Below are 21,659 nucleotides of genomic sequence, written 5' to 3'. Positions count from 1 at the left end.
CCTTTATTTCAAATTTATATTTATAAATTTTTATACAAGACCGAAATTTCCGTTAGTGATAGAAACAACTAGTCTTCCCATAAATCGTGCCACCCATAATGTGTCGCATGGAACTATGTATTTGTTATCTCATTTCTTTATTAAATTTCTTATGAAGGTAGTAAAGAACACAGAAATGGTCATTGCACAGGCATACGTGAAAATATACGTAGAAGGCGGTGAGCCACTGCACTGTGATAAGGTTCCGCCTGCACATGTTGCCGGAAACGATGAAAATCCGATACAAGAAAAGTCAATTCATACAGACATTGCTTTAGAGGATTCTTACTGTATGTAGACCTTCTGCGACGTGAAAAGCGCTCAGAACGACTCTGAGAAAGAGGTCTGCTGCACAGTATATCCAGAGTTCGTCATAACGTAGTTATAGTAATTTATTAACCGTTCAGTTTACAATGTATTATTTCAATAGTAATCTAAAACACAGATTAGAGGATCAGACCCGATTAGATGATTTCCACTGACATAAAAAAATATTCATTCACTCATTTGTCAACCTGAGATTATCTTGTGCAACCTATGTTGCAGTTATGTTCGTAAGGTGGGGAAAGGGCCTGTTTATGTCTTGTCGTTCCCGGTCCGGATGGGGCGGGGGGGGGGGGGGGGGGGGGGGAAGATGTCCACTGGGGGCCGAACCGCACAATAACCCTGGGTTCGGTGTGGGACGGCGGTGGGGTGGGTGGACTGTTGTGGCCTTTTGTGGGGGTCGTTTCTAGGTCCCCAGTTTAATACAGTGCACTACAGTACAAGTACTTACACAAGTATGGACGCAGTTTGTCAGTAGTTACGAGCTGATTAGGAGTATTTAGGACAGAAACATGGAAGTTACGTGTCATTTAGGCAGTGAGTTTTCGTGTGCGAAGAGGTAGTTTTTTTGACTGTGAATTTATCTAGAATGACGATAATTTCGCGTTCTCGGGGCGAAATGTTGCAACATCAAGAGGGTTAAGAAATTCTGGCGCTTGGCTCTACACTCGCGTGATTTTCGATGAAGAAGCAAGCCAGGTCCCTACTGTCACAGACAAATTGGAAAAGAAATGGTGCAGAATACCTTTTATAGGGACAACAGCAAATAGCATAAGTTACGTCTTGCAGGCAAAGGGTTTCTCTGTGTTTTTCCATGTCCTTCAGACAATAGGTAGTGTCTTGTTTAGTGCAAAAGACAAACAACTAGCTGTCACAAAAAGTGAGGTTTATAAAATCATACTCCGTGATTGTAAGTCTTGCTAGATTGGACAGACGAGGAAGTCCATCTGTACCAAGCTTAAAGAACAGCACAGAAGTTGGAGATTGAAGAAGCCTGATTCAGCCTTTGCAAAACTTTGCCTGAACAATAACCACAAATACACAATAGATGCACACGTCTTACCCACAGAGGAAAAGGGGGCCAAATTTTAGAAATTAAAAGACAGATGCATATATCCCCATACCTATTATTAAACGAGCAAACTAAATTCAGTTATTCACCGCTTTCAGACGAGATCATAACTCCACAAAAGAAGAAAGACTTTGGGCTTCAGTCTACCGTAGTTTAAGTTCTTGGCTGATGCATAACTTAAGTCTGGTCATTGTAGTGTAATTGCTGAATGTGTAATATTGCGTGTAATTCATTAAAATGGTCATTGATGTAATTGTACATTAAGCTATGGATCGATACCTTAATAAGTTGAGATGATTATCTTTGCCTGGTCATTATGTCTATCTGTGCATTATCATCTTTGGGAATCAGCAATGCACTTGAATATGGGCTTATCGACCGAAAGCTAGGTCGTGCGATAGTAAAAATGTGAAACAAGGTCAAAAATAAAGTTTGTTTAGTTAGTTAAAAATATATACACATTTACCTAAGGCAAAAAAATATTGAAAAATCTAATAAATCTGACATAGACCAGAGTTTAAAGATATACACTGATCAGCCAGAACATTACGTCTAACGACCTACAATTGATATAAACCCTTCCACTCGATATAGCGTCACCTGACGAGCAATGACTGCTAATCAGACACACGCACGGTGCATGTAGTATCAGTGAGTGTGCTGTCCGTATGTAGAGTGGGAAAGGTGCACGATGTGTCCGAGTTTGATCGAGAACAGTTTGTGGTGGCCCCGAGGCTCTGCACGAGTATTTAGGAAAATAGACGTCTTGTCGGGTGTTCTAGGAGGGCTGTAGAGAGTGTCTTCAACTTGTGGCGAAACCAAGGTGAAACCATTCCACACGTCGTGGTGTCGGGCAACCACTCCTCATTACACATCGTATGCAGAGCAGACTGGCAAAATTGCAAAGGCGGCTAATTGTGACGGAACTAACATCAGACTGTAATTCTTGACAGACTACAAGTGTGTCTGAACACAGTACACCGAGCACATCAAGAAACGGGCCGCCACAGCGGACGACCCATGCATATGCCAATGTTAACACCACGATATCGGCAACTGAGACTGAAGTGGGCACGTGACTATCGGCACTGGACGTTGACGCAGTGGCAGAACCTTGCTTGGTCCGAAGCATCCTTATACCTTCTTCATTATGCTGATGGGAAGGAGGAATCCGCTCCTTGACACCTGTACTGGCAGACGGAGACAAGCTGGTGGAGGCTCCATTATCCTCTGGGGAAGATTCGCGTGGACATCCATGGATCCAGTGTAGCCCGTGCAAGGCACCATGATGGCCAAGGAGTTTCGTACATTGGTTGCAGACCCCATACACCGCTTCATGACGATCGTGTTTCCCGGTAACAGTGGCATTTTTCAGCAAGATAATGCGCCATGTCACAAGGCCAGGAATGTGATGGAGTGGTTAGACATCACAGTGGTGGGTTCTAATTGATGTGCTGGACCCCCCCCCCCCCCCCAGCTCGCCAGATCTGAGAACGTGTACCCGATCGAACACACCCGGGATGTGATTGAACGTTACGTCGTAGTTCATCGCCGTCCTCCTCAGAATTTACGGGAACTTTGTGTCTTGCGCGTGCAGATGTAGTTCAGTTCTCTCCAGCGAACTATCAAGGCGTCGTTGTTCCCTGCTGCTGTTATCCGTGCCATAGGTGGACATACCGCCTGTTAGGCAGGTGGGCATAATGCTCTGGCTGATCAGTGTAACTTTTCTTGAATCCGAGGTAAATATGACGACAGGGCTAAAAAACGAAATATAATTCAAAAGTGACCTGAAGAAATGACATCACAACAGATATTACTATTAAGTGACTGGTCACAAATCACTATTACAGTGTCCGCGGCTCGTGGTCTTGCGGTAGCGTTCTCGCTTCACGCACACGGGGTCCCGGGTTCGATTCCCGGCGCGGTCAGAGAGGTTTCTCTGTCTCGTGATGACTGGGTGTTGTGTGTCTTTTATCATCATTTCATCCTCATTCACTCGGAAGTCGCCGTAGTGGCGTTAAAGAACTTGTGGAGCGGCGGCCGAACTGCCCCGCGAGGGGTCTCTCGGCCACCAATGCTCATTACATTACTATTACAGTGTGCAGAAGAGATTTCGTGTGTGAGTAAAAGTCATAATCTGCGAGAAAAATGAACTCAGTTTGGTACTTCTCGCAGCTAGTTTTTTCGAAAAGATGTTTTTATATCAAAAGACGAAGTTAACTATGGTAAAAGTCAAATTTGATTTCGCAATATCCGTTAATCGGAGATCAAAGAAACTTCCTGAATTCACCTGAAATGAATGTGGGTCGATATTAAAATAAACTGACTACTATCGCGGTTACAAAAGAAGAACCGCTAATCAAGAGAAATCTACATTTACATTTATTTTTAATTATTTGCCAAAATTAGCAAATATTAAAATATTTATTACGACCCTAGGTCGTTACCATTTAGAACTATGGCGTTGACATCTGTGCCAGTATCCCCTCTTAAAATTTGCGTAAATCATTAATGTTGTTGTTGTTGTTGTTGTTGTTGTTGCCTTCAGCCCTGAGACTGGTTTGATGCAACTCTCCGTGCTACTCTATCCTGTGCAAGCTTCTTCATCTCCCAGTACATACTGCAGCCTACATCCTTCTGTGTCTGCTTAGTGTATTCATCCCTTGGTCTCCCTCTACTATTTTTACCCTCCACGCTGCCCTCCAATACTAAATTGGTGATCCCTTCATGCCTCAAAACATGTTTTACCAACCGATCCCTTCTAGTCAAGTTGTGCCACAAACTTCTCTTCTCCCCAATCCTATTCAATACCTCCTCATTAGTTATGTGATCCACCCATCTAATCTTCAGCATTCTTCTGTAGTACCACATTTCAAAAGCTTCTATTCTCTTCTTGTCCAAACTATTTATTGTTCATGTTTCACTTCCATACATGGCTGCACTCCATATACCAGTTATACAGCTGCAATTTACTTATGTGATAAGCCAAATTTGATCACGCAATATCCGTTAAAAGGAGATCAAGAAAACTGAATTACCTGCAATGGATATGGTTCAATATTTAAAAAAACTGACTACTATTACGGTTTCAAAAGAAGATGCGCTAATCAAGAGAAATCACTTTCATTTACATTTATTTTTAGTTATTTGTCAAAATTAGTACGACTCTAGGCCGTTATCATTTAGAATTATGGCGTTGACCTCTGCGCCAGTGTCCCCCTATAAAATTTGCATAAATCGTTAATATATGTATCGCATCATGAATATAGGAGTTGTTCCAGTAAAACATTAGCGCCACTTTTAAGTAATATTTGATCATATTTAGTCTAAATATTACATGTAACTTACGCGTTTTCGCGCCTTGTCACAAAATGGCTTCATACACAACCAAGAAACAAATGGGAAGTGTATCCGATCCTTTATCAAAAGGAAGAGAGATTAAAATAACAATCATATTAGTTGATTATATACTTTTTCGATTTTTCTGCGATAATATTTATTTCGTTAAGTCAGTACTTGCGAAACTCTTCAATTTTTTTCACTTTTATGTGGCGTACCACCACAGAACCTCTAAGATTACCTAAAGTGAACTTCTATAAAGTTGGTGCCTGTTTGCAGGTACAACGTGGTGTTCCTGTGCGTGACGTACCTGGTGCCTGTGACGGCGATGGCCGTGTGTTACGGCCTGATGGGCCGCGAGCTGTGGGGGGACCGCGGCATCGGCGAGAAGACGGCGCGGCAGCAAGAAGCCGTCCGCTCCAAGAGGAAGGTGCGTCACGTAATCACACCGGAGGAAACGGTAGTCCAACGTCTGAAATTTGGCGAATTTAAAGCAGTCTTTGATCGTAAAAAAATGCTTTTAGTTTATAACCAGTTTCGATCCGCAGGATGGGCAAAAAGGTAGCTTCATGCACCCAACATACATCATCTGCCCTAAATGCACATGCTGTAAGCTGAGCTACCTATATTAGGGTACATTATTTATCTGTCCAGTTTTACTTTGCCCACACTGTATAAGCTTGATTCAGCTGCCGCGACCGTTGGGTTTTATGCAACCTGCAGCATCCTCTAATACCATACACAAGATTTTCATCTTCTCTCACTAGTTACGTGCAAACTATTAGTCCTACAGAAAAAAATGAACAGAACCTTTATGTAGGAAATTTAATGTAATTCGCCGCGCAGGATTAGTAGAGCAGTCTGAGGCGATGCAGTCATGGACTGTGCGGCTGGTCCCGGCGGAGGTTCGAGTCCTCCCTCGGGTATGGGTGTGTATGTTTGTCCTTAGTATAATTTAGGTTAAGTAGTGTGTAAGCTTAAGGACTGATGACCTTAGCTGTTAAGTCCCATAAGATTTCACACACATTTGAACATTTTTTAAATGTAATTCATTTTTTATACTGGGATACGTTTTCACTAGAGGCTGTAATTTTCGAATTATTAAAAAAAAAAGTACAAAAGCTACCTTCAGCTGTGTTTTTCTTGGATAAATCGATAACTGTGGCCTCTAGAGAAAATGTATTCCAGTACTCCATACTTTGCTCCGTTTCATTATGACCATTTGTTGCAGATACGGAACAGATATTTAGAATATTGCTTTTGTTTCATACAAACGTTCTGTTCATTTTTTTTTTTTTTTTTTTGCAAGTCTAATAGTTTGCAAGTAGCAAGCAAGACAATACTAAAATCTAATGCAAGGTCTTTGAAAGCGCTCCATGTCGCGTAGAACACATAGAGTAGGGGCAGCTGAGTAGCCTTATATCACTAATTTAAGATATGTCTGAAACAAATGTGCTTAACTATCAGTCGGAGTACTACAGTAATATACGCAATATTGGAAGCAATTCTGCTTCATACTCTGACCTGTTCCTAGTCCGCAACATTAACGTACACGTTCGTTTTACCCATTTTATAAAAAAACATTACGTAGATTGGTACTCTATAAATTGGTCCATTTCATTTTGACCTTTTGTTGCCGATACATGATAGATATTTAGAATATTTCGTTGTTTCTGTTACAGTGGTAATTTCCTATTGATTAATGGAATTCACTCATTTCGAGCTCCTGGGGAATAGCAAAAATTATGGAAGTCCCTTAAAATAGCTGTATTATGACCTTTTGTTGCAGGCGAAGGGCAAATATTTCTGTTATAGAAACAGTGGTTACTGGCATTTACAGTTTTCATTTACCGCTGGGTACTGGAATTCACACATTTGAAACTCCTGACGAACAGCAATATTTATTTAAGTTTTTTTTTTTTTTTAATTCTGCTTCAGTTCAGTCCTAAGACTCCGACAGAAGGCGCTCCTTTTGGCTTTAGGAACGGTAAAGAAGGCACCAGAACGGCATTTCTGGTGCTGGGTTTGATAATAGCAGCAAGACTTAAATCAAGACACTTTCATAGGATTTGTCGACCTGAAATAGACGTTCCTCAGTGTAAAAGCGTGCAAGCCGTACTGCAACCCGAATGACATATAATATGTACAAGAACCAAAAATGTAAAATAACAATTAAAGCCAAAGAGCAAAGAACTCGAATAAAAAAAAGTTCTAAGGCAGAGTTGGAGTTTCCGCTTCTGTTGTTCAATCTATACATCGCAAAATCAACAGCGGAAATAAAAAAATGTTTGAAGAGTGGGAGTGAAATTGCAGGTGAAAGGATGCAAAGGATAAGATTCGACAATAGCAGTGCTATCCTCAGCGAAACTTAGGAAGAATGACAGGACCTGTTGACTGGAATGAGCACAGAGTACGAGTTCAGACAAAGCCACAAAAAATACGAAAGAAATAAGGAGTAACTGAAATGAGATTAGCTATAACCCTGACATTGAAACTGGGGACACCGAGGTAGTTGAAGGGAAGAATTTCGCTATCTTGCAGGCAGAATAGCACATAACGGACAGAACAAGAAGTTACAAAGCAGAGTATGATAGACAAAGAGTGAATTTATGGCCAAAAGAAGTGTACTAACATCAAACACCAGCATTAATTTAAGAAAGAAGTTTCCGAGAATGTACATTTGGAGTCTAGCATTGTACGGGCGTGAGTCGTAGATTGCGGGAAAACGAAAATGAGGAGACTCAAAGCGTTTAATCTGTTATAGAAGGATGTTGTAAATTATTTGGACAGATCAGATAAGAAATGAGAAGGTTCCCCGCGGAATCGGCGTTGAAATAAATATGTGGAAAACACTGACGAGAACAAGGGATGCGATTATATGAAGTTAAGACACTACGATATGACTAGAGGGTGTCGCAGACAGTATAAGTTGTAGGGGAAATCAGATATTGGAGTATATCTAACAATGAATTGAGAACGATGAGTGTATTAGCTACTCTGAGTTGAAGAGTTTAGCACAGGAGCGGAATTCACGGTGGTCCGCATCAAACTAAAGATTGATGACCCCACCCTCCCTCATTCTAAAGGAAAAGCTTCCGCCTTGGCGATATTATTTGTGTCTCACATATTTCCACTTCCGACTGCCACGACTTGAGAGGTCTTGGTACACACAAAACATGTGGACTGCCCCTTACAAAAGATAAACACCCGAATCAACGAGTGTGTTGGTGGTGACAGCTTTTAATGTTAGTAACACCCCGGTACGCATATTGTCCAATACCACTGTTACCTACATTTCTGGACCCGGATTTTGACTTCAAACTAAGTACCATTCCATACTAACTTCTACGTTATCAAACCCAAAAAGCCCTTTTCCAACGTCATCTACGGCACTACAGCCTGTTATAGCAAACAGCTTGTACTACTGAAACTTCCTGTCGGATTAAAACTGTGTGACGGACAGAACTCGCACGCGGGATCTCTGCCTTTCGCAAGCGAGTGCTCTGCCAAATGAGCTACCCAAACACGACTCACGACCCCTCTTCATAGCTTTACTTCAGCCAGTATCTCGTCTTCTACTATCCGAACTTTACAGAAGTTCTACGAAACTGGCAGGAACGTCACATGACGAAGACATGGCTTAGCCACAGCTTGGCGTATCTTTCCAGAATGAGATTTTCACTGTGCAGCATAGTGTGCACAGATATGAAACTTCATGACTGATTAACGCCGTGTGCTGACTCGAGCTCGGAACCTTTGCCTATACCTGGCAAGTGCTGTGGCTAAGTCATTTCTATGGAACACTCTTTCCTCCAGGAGTGCTATCCCTGCAAGTTTCCTAGGAGAACTTCTGTGATGTCTGGAAGGTAGGAGACGAGGTATCAGCAGAAGTACAGCTGTGTGGAGGCGTCCTGAGTCCTGCTTCGGTAGAGCACTTTCCCGCGAAAGGTAAAGGTCCTAAGTTCAAGTCTCTGTCCGGTATACCGTTTTAATCTGCCAGGAAGCTTCATATCAGCGAACGTTTCGCTGCGGAGTGGAAATCTCGTTCTGCACCTCGTGCTACTATCACCACTACACTACCATGGAAGACGTTTGGTGCCAGATAATTTCGTCAGATTGGTCCAGCCCATAGCTGGAAACATCATTCGTGCCTTGCCACCGCGTAATGCCATAATTAAATGAATTTTTAAATATTGTAACCTCTGAACAAAATTGGTTCCCATTCATAATCTCTGTGCAGAAATGCATTCACATTTGATGTACCCTCAAAATTCTTTTCTCATTTAATGTTAAGTTCGAAACAGAAAAATTCCTAAACACCAAAATAATAAAATATTCAGTAACCTGGTAAATTTTATGACGACAGCAGCGCTGCGCCACAGCCCTGTACTCTGAATAAAAAAAGCAAAAATTCTTACCTCAATAAAAACTGCGAATATATCTGCTCTTACCTAAAAAAATTTCGGCACAGCTCCGTGCAATGCTGGCCTATGCTTTGTGATTCGTGAAAGGAATAATCATGCATTGGGTAAAATCTTTAAATTGAAATGAATGCTTTTTTTAAAAAAAATTACTTTATATTATAAAAATTATTATTGGGGCATTTTTAAAAGAAATTGAATGACAGTTAACATACATTATTAGATATGCGCAAGGCTGCTTCTTTACCTTCTACAATAGTACTCATCCTCCAGAGTCCCGACCAGAGCAGACTGCCGACGCGCGCAGACACGCGCAGACTCCTGCCGTCTACTGCCGACTCACGCAGACTACTGCGGACTACTACAGACTACCCAAGACTAATGCCGACTAGCGACAAGCAACAACTAACTTCATACTGCTCTCTGGTCAGAGACTCTCCTATGCCTTGCCTGTTGCAGGCAGTAACTTCATACTGCTCTCTGGTCAGAGACTCTCCTATGCCTTGCCTGTTGCAGGCAGCGCATATAGCGCATACCCCTTACATAACCCTCCACTGGGGGGGGGGGGGGGGGGGGGGGGAAATTTGGCAGCGATGGTGAGTCAATTGGACTTGCCATGAGCAACAAATTTTTCTTAATTAACTAAGTTTACAATCACAGAATATATACATATATATAAGTGCAGAACATGAAATAAAATATAGTGCACATGCACTGAATACAGAACATATCAAGCAATGACAAAATGTATACGTAATGAGTATAAATCATATTAACAAATGACGTAAAGTGCACACGCACTGTAGTTCAGAACATATCAGCAAATCACAAAATGTACACGTAATGAGTACAAATCATATTAACAAGTGACATAAAGTGCACACGCACTGTAGTACAGAACATATCAGGAAATCACAAAATGTATACGCGATGAGTACAAATCATATTAACAAATGACATAAAGTGCACATGCACTGTAGTTTTTTTTACTATTTTGCAAGAACTATGATAGGAAAGGGAAGGATTGCGTATGGTTGTAGCACATTAGGTTGCACGCAGCTGCACTGAAAGTCCATATCTTTCTACAGAAGCACAACACCAAGTGAGACAATCTGAAGTTCTTTTCCCTGAAGTATTAATCCGGGTAGCCAAGACACTGAAATGTCGTATTAATATTCCATGTTATAATTTTGGTAGCACATTAGGTACACCAAACAGTGGGACCATAATAACATCTCCATTGCTCAAGGTGGTGGACAGCATGTCGTGTCAACACCACGTTCTTGTAAGGTACACCAACGTAGAATTAGTGCAAAAACCAAATATAGTGCTCCATGATCATGAGGATAGACAGGACAAACGGATATTGTAGTAATTTCTGGTAATTAGGTCAGAAGGTGAAGGACATTAAGTCTTATGCCAGTCATCATTGATAATTACACTAGTCTATCAACTGATTTGAGTAATTCGTGGCACTCATCGCCCAGTTACTGAACATTTCTGTACCATGTATGAAGTATTACAGAATAATGTTCATAAGTCATCTGTTTACAGAGAACATTGGCACTCATTGACCAGTTACAAACCATCAGAAGTCATCATTCAAAACAGGAGCTAATGAGTGTAGCATCAAGCTACTGGTATTCATATATACAGCATAAAAGTGACATAATACAAATTAAAAATATAAGAAACAGTGGCATTCATTGGTCAGCAAGTATTGAATATTACAAAACATTTTTCATCATTCAAGTGACATATGACATATTTAAAAAGAATTATTGGCACTCATTGGCCAGTTACAAATCATCTGAAGTCATCCTTCAAAACAGGAGTTAAAGAGTGTAGAGCAAGCATGCATTATTACAAAATATCATTCACTGTTACTCAGAACTCATCATTCAAGTGACATATGACATATTTAAAAATGTAACACTCTGTAACTATTACTCGAAGTCTGTGATTAGAAAACATCATTCAGTGTTACTCATAACTCTTTTAAATTATTAGCATTATTTGGGACTGGTAATACATTTTTTTTGTGCTAGCAATGCATTGCGTTGGGATCGATAATTAATTGCTGGGGCATAACAATATTTGCTTTTGACTTATTGCTGCAAATAAAGATGTGTAACGTCATTCGTCATGAGTCAGCTGTAGCAAGGTTATGAAACAAATAGAGTATGTGTGATCACATTCATTTTACAAGAGGTGGAGCCCCTCCACGCCCACACCGGCATGATGGCCAACACAAAAGGTCTACTGCCTGCGATAGGTTGTGCAAGGATAGGCTTTGTTAGTAGTGGGTATCATGCATGTCGATACCTTGACGTTGTGCGTTTGTGCTGCTCGGCGGCTGGCGCTGGGTGCTGGTACAGAGTCCTCGTTCAGCGTCCTGCAACCTGCAACAGTTATGTTTGTTATCGGTCTTGTGTCCGATAGGTCATATACCGGAGGCACAGTGTGAGGGAGTGTTGGGAGATTGTTCGTGCGTCTGTGGGCGAGCTCGTCGGTGTCCCTGCTGTGGCCTGTTGGTCGGCTCTAATAGCAGCTGGTAGTTGCCAGTCAGTATTGCTGATATGCAGGGGCTTACCGACGTTTGTCGCTGTTTGCGTATGTTAGTTTACCATAGGTGGTTATGCCCTAGCTAGCAGTGTCTTTGGTCGCTTGTGTTTCCACCTGTGGTTGTGATCGTAGTTTCCCAGAGTGAGGATGAAAGGATTGTTCGAGTGTCTCGAGTTCCTGTATAGTCGTGTGGCGTGTTTCTTGAATACTTCCTTGAGGGTATCAAGGCGGTATTCATGGTGAAGATCCACGGTGCGTGTGTAGCGTAGAGCATTGCTAATGATTCGTAGCACTTTGTTCTGTATGATCTGCAGGCGGCGCAGTCGTGTGGGAGCTGCATATCCCCAGACGGGAGCTGCGTACGTCATCAGAGGTCTAATCAGTGTCGTGTATAAGGACCTCGACACCCTCCTATTCAGTGTGCTTTCCCTGTTGAGCATTGGGTAGAGCTGTTTGAGCCTCGCGTGCGCTCGGTTGGCAACGTATTCGATGTGGTCCCCCCATGTAAGTTTCCGGTCCAGCCAGACACCAAGGTATCTGACTTTCTCTCGGAAACGTATTGGGCGTGTATGTAGTGTTATCGGTCTACAGTGTTGGTGTTTGCGCAGTAGTTTCGGTCTGCGTGTGAACAGAACTGCTTCGCACTTGTCGACGTTTACTTTAATACGCCATCGCTCCAGCCAAGGCTCAGCTGTTCTGAGTGCTGTCTGTATTCGTGAGTTGATGTTCGACGGTTTCCAGTCTTGCGCGAGGATGGCTGTGTCATCCGCGTAGACGGCTAACGTCGTGTTTCGTGTCGCTGGGTAGTCATTAATGTACAGGTTAAACAAGATGGGCCCCAGAATGCTTCCTTGGGGTACTCCAGCTTGGATACCGTGTTGTGTTGATTGTTTATCCTGCACGTTAGTGTTGAAACATCTGTTCGTGAGATATGAGTGTATGAGACGTACGAGTCCGTCTGGGAAACCAGCTTCGCTTAGTTTGCGTATGAGTCCGTTGTGCCAGAGACGATCGAAAGCCTTTTAGATGTCTAGGAACACGGCCCCTGTGGCTTTGTTCATGTTGTAGCCGTGTGTTATATGTTCGACTACGCGGAGGAGTTGTTGTGTTGTCGAGTGGTGATTCCTAAAGCCGAATTGCTCCGGTCTTAGGGTGTCGTTGGCGATGCAATGCCTAGTGATACGTTTTAGTATTACCTTCTCAACAATCTTGCTGAGCGAGCACAGCAGACTGATGGGTCGGTAATTTTGTGGGAGGGAGTGGTCTTTCCCTGGCTTCCTGAACGTCAGGACCTTGGCCGCCTTCCAAAAGTCAGGGAAGTGTTGGTGTGTCAGGACGGCATTCGTTAGGTGTGTGAGGTATTCTACGGCTTTATCCGTGAACTCCTGGAGGACACGGTTTTGAATGCCATCAGGCCCAGGGGCTTTTCTAGCGTTGGTGTGCTTGATAGCCCATGTGACTTCATTTGTGCTAGCACGTCTGATTTCGTCGCGCGAGGGCTGGGCTACAAGTCGTGTAACCTCCTGGTCCGTTTCAAGTGTGAACGCTGGGTCTGAAGGAACCAGATTCGGCATGAAGGACGCTGCAAGTGTTGTGGCCATAAGCTCTGCCTTCTCCGTCGCGGAGTAGGCTGGGCCGTCTGGTCCTTGTAACGTGGGAATGTAATGTTTCTCCCTGGTGAAGTGTCTGGCCAGCTGCCACACGCCAGGACGTGTGGTATCCAGCCGAGCGAGTCTCTGTCCCCATTGTTCGTTTCTGAATGTTTGGATTTTATTCCGTATTATGCCCTGGAGTCTGTTGACGTGCAGTTTATAGAACGGGCGCCTGGTACGCTGCCAGTATCTCCTGAGGCGGTTCCTCATTGAGATAAGGCCCAGGATTTCCTGGGGCAGGGCCGTCGAGTGTTGTCTTGGTGTTGTAAATGGAATGGCGTCAGTCATTGCGTCTTGGACGGCAGTTGTGAGAGCGTCCACAGCCTCATCGATTTGCTGTGTGTTGTTAATTTCGTGGGTGTCAGGAATGCGACTATCAAGCGTTTCCTTGAACAGTGTCCAGTTCGCACGCTTGTAGTTAAGCATCCTGCGTGGTTCGATGTCCTGCAGTGTCTCTTCCATGTGCAGTATTACAGGCATGTGGTCTGAGTCCAGATCGTTTTCAACCGTTAGGTTGAGTGTGCATGTGATGCCCTTTATGAGGGCTATGTCTAACACGTCTGGCCTATGTCGGGCCTGTGTAGGCACGAACGTGGGAACGTCCGGCCCAAGTATAATGTAGTTTCGGCCTAGTGCGTGTTCGTACAGTTTCTTGCCGTTGGAGGTTCGTATTCGTGAGTTCCAATCGGGGTGTTTTGCGTTGAGGTCTCCAGCGGCTATTACCCGCGGTGCCATGTTGAGTACTGTGCTGATATCGCGTGTTACTATGTTTTTAGGAGGATTGTATAGCGATACCAGTGTGGTGTTGGCTCCGTTGAACTTGACCCTAACGGCCGTAGCCTCCAGTCTTTCAAGTGCTGGGAGCTCGATGTTCGTGTGGTCTATGTCTCTGTGTATAATGATTGCCGTGCCGCCTCCCCTCCTGCCATCCGCTCGGTCGGTACGATAGACGCAATAACCTGGGAGGTTTAGTTGTTTGCGAGGCGTAAGCAGTGTTTCGTTCACAAGAGCGATTCGGATACCCTTTCGCTCCATGAACGCGGCCATCTCGGCTTTTTTGTTTGCGATCCCGTTGGCATTCCAAAACAGGATCTGGTGATTGTGTTTAAGTCTGCGTTTCGGGGCTGGTGTGGTGTATTATCCATGTAGTAGTGTAAAGAGCGGTGTGATAGTGGCTTGGAAGCTAGTCCAGTTGAGCGTACCCAACATGAACTGCATGAAGAGTTGTGAGACACACCCAATAATCTTCGTGACTATTTCGGTGGTCGTGCGTCCGGGGAATAATGTTTCCATTATTCTCTGGAATGTTGTTGTGATATTGGTCATGTCGGCCTGGGAGTTGTTGGTCGTGTTAGCGGCCGCTTGTTTCAGTGTTGGCGTTTGGTGAGGGCTGGCCTGCGAGTCGGTTGTTCGTGTGGCAGTTGTGGGCGCCTGTGTATTTTCTGAGGTGAGTGGGTGTGTTATGTGGGTTGTTGAGTTAGTGTCCGGGATGTGTTCGTGGGTGTTGGTGTTCTGTTGACTGTGTACTTGTTGTGGTGCGGTCGTGTTCCTCGTGCTGCGGCTGTTTCTCCTTCTCCTCCTCCTCTGGCGCTGTGGTTGTCCCTGTGTGGGTGCGTTTTCTGTAGCTTGTGGTGGGCTGCAGTTCGCGATCTCAGGGGGTAGAGTGGTGTTGTTGCTTGTTTCGTGTGGTGTGCCCGGTGCGGGAGTGGTGTCATTTGTTGTGCTTGTCTGTTGTGTGTCTGTTGCTGGGGGTGTTTGCTGAGTGTGTTCTGAGCTCTGGGGCTCCTCTGACTGTCCCGCGCTGCTGGGGCTGCCAGCGACCGCTCCAGCGAAGGATATTCCACTTCTTACTGGGCGCGGGGGCGGTTTTGGAACTGTGATGGCGGTTGGCTTCGCATGTTTCGCGATTTTGCGCCTCAGAGCTGCTTTGTATGCAATGCACCCTCTGTAGTTTGCCGGATGGGCAGCACCACAGTTGGCGCACTTGCGAGGTGCTGTATTGGGGAGTTTGCAGCGTTGGGTTGTGTGACCGCCAGCGCAAATGCGGCAGCGGGGTGCGAGACCGCATCTGATACCCGCGTGCGCATAGCGCTGGCAGTTGTGGCACTGTTGGGGGGTGCGCGGCGTGTTGTACACCTCTACAGATCACATTCATGAATGACACAGGTTTGATGACCAACTGCTGATAGCATATTAATTTCGTGAATAATTTCTCCTGCAAAAAATACAAAATGGATTATTAAGCTGAAAGAAGAAACGCATGTTATGCTGAAAAGTAGTGAACTTCGAATTAACAGATAATGAAATGTGTATTAAATATATATGTTCTCTAGCTGTCCTTTCCAAAACCTTCAGTCATCATACCACGCGACATAAGACATACTGTCAAGACGATCTGCAATAAGTACTTAAATAACTACATAGCATAAATACATAAACTTCAACATTATCCTCATCTGCAAAGAAAAACTTCATTATCATTACTATCATCACCTGCAAAGAAAAACTTCATTATCCATATCACTAAATTCTTCATCATTATTCATCACCATTCATTATCATCTGCAAAAAAGACACTTCATCATACAACTATTCATAGTATAGAGTTCCTTATTTCTAGCATATTTCATCACTAAAACTAAGATGTGTAGTTCTGTCTGACAGCCTGCATCAATCGCCTCGTATTCTGAAAGAAAAAAATTAGTTAAGACTGCTATCATACGACGTGTATAGTATATTCTTGTTAATGCTTATTAATTCTGATCCATTTACTCTTCGTCACGAGGTATTGTATCTTCTTTCGTTCATTGCGAAGGTGAATTCCCCAAAAAAAGCGACCTGCTAACCTTACCTTGCCGGGCACTTGCCAAGAAAAAATACGATAATCATCAGTAAGTGTTCATGTGAATATAATTGCATAAGTGGTCATAAAAAAATCAGGAAATGGCATTACAGTGTGATAGATCATAAAGTACGTTCATTCAATAAAGCGTTTGATGTTGGAGATATGTTGATTCCCTTTGGTTTTTCTGGTTCTCAGAGTTTCGACGTGTACTTCATTGGGGTGAGGAATGCTGCGAATTCGATATGGACCTGCGTATAGAAGCTCAAATTTACTACATCTACTTTTTCCTCTATTAGATAAATAATGTGTGCGTACTAATATCTTCTGTCCAATGTGACAGTCACGGCGTGTACAAACCTGTTTTTCCTGTCTTCTCCGACGCTCTGCGGCACGTTTGATGTTGTTCAGCACAATGTCAATTATTTCATGGTGTCGTAGTCGACGAGGTGTAGGACAGGTTATTAATTCTTTAATTTTGTTAGGTGGTTCAACATTTTTCAGTGTAACAGTATGTGTGTGTCCCAATCAATATGTTTTTTATGGCAGTATATTCTGCACAGTTTACCAATTTCTTTCATTAATCGTTCACAAGGGTTCGAAGAAGCATGGCAGATGGATATATAGATCGGAGAAATGTTTCTAGCTCGTAACATATGTCTCCATATAGCAGATCGAAACTGTGATCCATTGTCGGAAATTACTTTCAATACATGCCCTACATGAAATATAAAATGTTTTACAAATGCTTTCGAAACAGTTTTTAGCAGTAGCGTAACGGAGTGAAGGTAACAAATTTTGAAGTGAGTTCAACAGCGACAAAGATGTAGTAAACACCTCTATTAGTTCTGGGAATCGGACCAAAAATGTCTATAGCGGCCATGTGTCTCAATTTAACAGGTACAATGAGATGTGATGGAGGAATATGTGACGTCGTATCTGACTTAGCTTTCTGGCAGATTTTACATGACGCTAAAACTCGTCGAATACGTTTCTCCATGTTGGTAAAATAACAGTTCTGTCTCAGTATAAGAAAACATTTTCTGGCTCCGTAATGTGCGTAACTTAAATGAGTATACCAGATTAATTTGTTAACAAGTTCGTCAGGAATGCGTAATAACCAATTGTTGCTGTCAGGGTGAGAGCGGCGAAACAGAATGTTATTGGTACAGTGTAATGGTTTCTAATGGTAACATTATTCCTATCTTGCCAAAGGTGTTTAATTTCTTTCCATACGTTGTCTTTACTCTGCTCTTGTGCTATGTCTTGTAATGACGACGAAAAGAAATTCTCAAATGCAACTTGTTGAATGTACATGACGCTGAAATTTGCTTTGCATAAGTTGGTTGCGATGTCTTGCTGATCGTTGCCGAGAGAACGGGATAGTGCGTCTGCTACAATATTTTGTGTACCAGGAATGTGAACAATTGTAAAATTAAATTCCTGCAAATAAAGTTTCCATCTACTTAATCTGTCGTGTGTAAATTTATCCGAAAGTAAAAACCGTATCGCTCGATGATCTGTGTAAACGGTCGTATGTTTTCCATAAAGAAAATGCCGAAATCTCGTAAATACCCATACAACACATAATGTTTCAAGTTCTGTAACAGAATAATTGCGTTCAGCAGGTGGCAGAATGCGACTCGCAAAGGCTATGTTTTTAATTACTGTTGTGCCATCTTCTTCAATTTCCTGAAAAATGTGTACGCCTAAAGCGGTGTTAGAACTGTCGGTAGCAATGAAAAAATTTATAGTAAGAACTGGATGTGATAAAAGTGGTGCATTCAACAAAGCATGTTTCAAATAACATTCTCGTGAACAAGATTCTGCATGTCAAAAGTATTGCTTGCATTACTGAAACATGCAACCCGTACTGTATCTAGTCAAATTCTATCTGACGTGCTATTATTTTCAGGAGGATGCTGTGGCATTTCCACTATTTGAACTGTTCTGTTATTTCGTCCTGAAGTATTACGTTCGGGATGATATCTACTGTCTGGTTCATTCATGATAATATGTTGTTGCGGATGATTTTGCTGCTGATAAGACCGACTGTTATTAAACGTACGCTGAAAATTGTGCTCATTACTTCTACGTCTGTCATGATAGTCATTTCTATACGGTGCATTGCGATAGGAATTGAAATGGTGTGTTTTCTGTACGTGCTGATTTCCTTGTTGCTGTGCGTTACTATTTGTTGGAGCTGATGCTATACGTGTAGGCGGCGAAACATTAAAGCTTGGTTGACCTTGTACATTACATTGTTGGTTAGGTATGCTAACCGGCTGGTTTTGTTGCTATTGCGGTGAAAAAACCTCTATTGTTACCAAAATGTGTTTGCTATTGCTGATAATTTTACACATACTGGTGATTAAATTTTTGTCTGTTATTAAAGTTCTCGTGGTTGTCATTTCTGGAGCGTCTAATGAAAAATGTCACTTTCGGTAAAACTTGTCTTATCGGGTTTTCTTTACTCTTTCATAATTATAGATAGATCGATAGTTGAAGAGCTGTTTTAATAGATATAAAGGGTAGTAGAAGAGAAGGCAGCATTGCAGAAAACTAAAGATGAAACAGCACTACTACAGCTCGGGGCCCTGTGCACGCTACGGCACATATTCATTAAAGCATAATGAATCCCCTGAGGTCTATTACGCGCTGCAAATAAATTTTAGCTTCTGCGTTACAGGCAATGCCGGTGAAAATTCAAAAGCAAATTGATGTATCCATGCCAATTTTAGTTTATGCATTACAGGCCAAGCTGATGAAAGTACAAAAGCAAATTGTCATATCCAGTCCAAAGCGTGTACCTGTGCTCTGTCATTTTTAAATACCTTAGATTTTTTTTTACGGATAAAAATTGCTTATAATCAACGTTATTGTCTCTGAATGTGTGAACAGGTTCAGGATTGCATAAAAATCTGTTTGTCTGTGTCTTTTTGGATTCTAAGTCACCTAGTCTCTGTAAATTACTTAAGTTGTACTGGGTGTGTGAGTGTGACAAATGTTCGGAATGTGCCATATGCTGTGACGTGTTATTGACTGAAACATTTTTCATTTCTGTCACTTCTTGCTGTAAAGATGGCAATTTTCTACGTAATGTATTATTGGACGAATCTATCTCACTGATCGTCTGCTGTAAATTTTGGAATTCAGGTGTTTGATTAAACGAAATCGGTGAAGTATCGTCTGATTTGGTGTCATTATTACTTTCAATAACGTCAATACGACTGGCCAATTCATCATATTTTTCAGTCAGTATATTTACCTGATCATCGTTTTTAGTGTCACAAGCATTAATTTGTTTTTGTATTTTATGTGTGGTTTCGTTCAATTTTTTAACGTCTGCTTTGATGACATCGGAATCCTGTATTAGTTCTAATTGTTCAAGTCTGTCAACACTGTCTGAAAGTCTAATCTGTGTGTATCTGTTTTTGATTTAAGATCGGAAATTTCATCACGCAATTCGGTGTTCAACTGTTTGATAGTATTAATTTCGTCTGATACTGTAGCAATATTGTTGTCTACGTATGTTTTTGCTTTCGTAAACAATTTACGTTTATCTTCCTGTCTCTGTGCAGTAATTGTTTCCATCACTTGTCGCTTTACTTTATTCTGTTCCTGTATAAATTTACGGAACGCGTTTCACTGTTTTGTAGTTGGTGATTAAAACGTTCGTCAATTTGACTGTTCTGTTGGTCGAATTTCGCGTCTACTTTTGCATCCAGTGTGCGCGAAAGTTCTGATATTAATTTAAACTCGTCGCGTAACTGTGTTGCGTTTTCAGAGCATTGTTTACCGACTGCACTACTTTCGTCTCTAAGTGATTCTGTTGTAGCTGCTTGCGTATTCCTTAATTCTTGAGCAACAGATCTAATTTCTTCACTACTTTTCCTAGCACAAGTCTTAATTTCCTCACGTAATTATTCTTTAGTATCATGACATTGCGCGGCAACGGCTGTAATATGTTCACTAAGCTGTCTAGAATTGTTATCTAGTTTTTCATTAAGGTTGTCTTGTTTTTCATTAATTTCATTAATTTGTTGTTTGAGACTTTCACTAAGTTGTTTGTGACTGCTGTCTTGCTTATCATTCGACTGTTTGTAATTGTTGTCTAGTGTTTCATTAAGCTGTTGTTTGAGATTTTTTATTATTTTCATTAAGTTGTTTGAAATTTTCGCTCTGTTGTAGCAATAGTGCCATAATTTGATCCAACCCAATATTACCTACTCTATTCTCTGTGCTGTTTGATGGCATACCTACTATTGTCACGTTTTCTGTAACCATTTGGTCATTCTGTAATTCTTGAAAAGGTTTGCCAATCGAATGTGCACTGTTGGTCACTAAATCGGAATCAAATAAATCTGTCGTACTTTGAGTACACTGTTCATTTTCGTTAGAAAAATTTATCTGTTCACAATTCAAATTTTGCAAATCGGGTGTGTTAAACTGGGCAGAGTTCATTGTAACAGAACGTCCCGCGTCATCAATTGTCGTTAAATTAACAGAGGACACAATTGAATTTGTTTGCTCATCATTAGGATCAAAATCATTACTAGTGGTCGAAATGCACTGACTATCTGTAAATGGAGGATTGTCATCATTACACTGAGTGTCGCAAATGTTATCGGTCAAATTATTCGAGTCGGCTATTTCACTCATTGCACATCGCGATGTACTGTTAACAGCTTTTCGCGGCATTTTTTACAAATCAAAATTAAGCACAAATGAAACAAGGACAATGCAAAAATGCAACAAACACAATTACAACAAAGAGCAACAAATTGCCGATGATCTGTGAAAGCAAGAGTGACAAATTAGTAAATGCGTTGCGCCAGATGCAACCTACATTTAAGTAAATAAGAGATATGACTACTTCTCAGAAGATTCACAAAGAAATACTATCCTGGCCGGATGTCGCCAAGTGTAACCTCCCCACAAAAATATTAATTTAAATGAACCATGAACCAAGTGTAACCTCCGCACAAAAATAATAATTAAATGAATTTTTAAATATTGTAACCTCTGAACGAAATTGGTTCCCATTCATAATCTCTGTGCAGAAATGCATTCACATTTGATGTACCCTCAAAATTCTTTTCTCATTTAATGTTAAGTTCGAAACAGAAAAATTCCTAAACACCAAAATAATAAAAAATTCAGTAACCTGGTAAATTTTATGACGACAGCAGCGCTGCGCCACAGCCCTGTACTCTGAATAAAAAAAGCAAAAATTGTTACCTCAATAAACACTGCGAATATATCTGCTCTTACCTAAAAAATTTTCGGCACAGCTCCGTGCAATGCTGGCCTATGCTTTGTGATTCGTGAAAGGAATAATCATGCATTGGGTAAAATCTTTAAACTGAAATGAATGCTTTTTTAAAAAAAATTACTTTATATTA

The 21,659-nt window shown here is 41.8% G+C and overlaps 1 protein-coding gene across 1 annotated transcript in view; it reads left to right on the top strand.

The window, feature by feature from the left end:
• Positions 1–21,659, top strand: part of LOC124802889 (tachykinin-like peptides receptor 86C) — a 363,207-nt gene that overhangs the window by 212,831 nt on the left and 128,717 nt on the right. The window contains exon 3 of the mRNA XM_047263979.1: positions 5,054–5,204. Within this exon, the coding sequence (XP_047119935.1) occupies positions 5,054–5,204 (151 nt within the window). The remainder of the gene's footprint in view (positions 1–5,053; positions 5,205–21,659) is intronic.

The sequence above is a fragment of the Schistocerca piceifrons genome, chromosome 1 (genome assembly GCF_021461385.2).
Source record: "Schistocerca piceifrons isolate TAMUIC-IGC-003096 chromosome 1, iqSchPice1.1, whole genome shotgun sequence".
NCBI classification, from domain to species: Eukaryota; Metazoa; Arthropoda; class Insecta; order Orthoptera; family Acrididae; genus Schistocerca; species Schistocerca piceifrons.
Note: the sequence above shows the minus strand (reverse complement) of the source record. Positions and strands in the feature narration are given on the sequence as shown.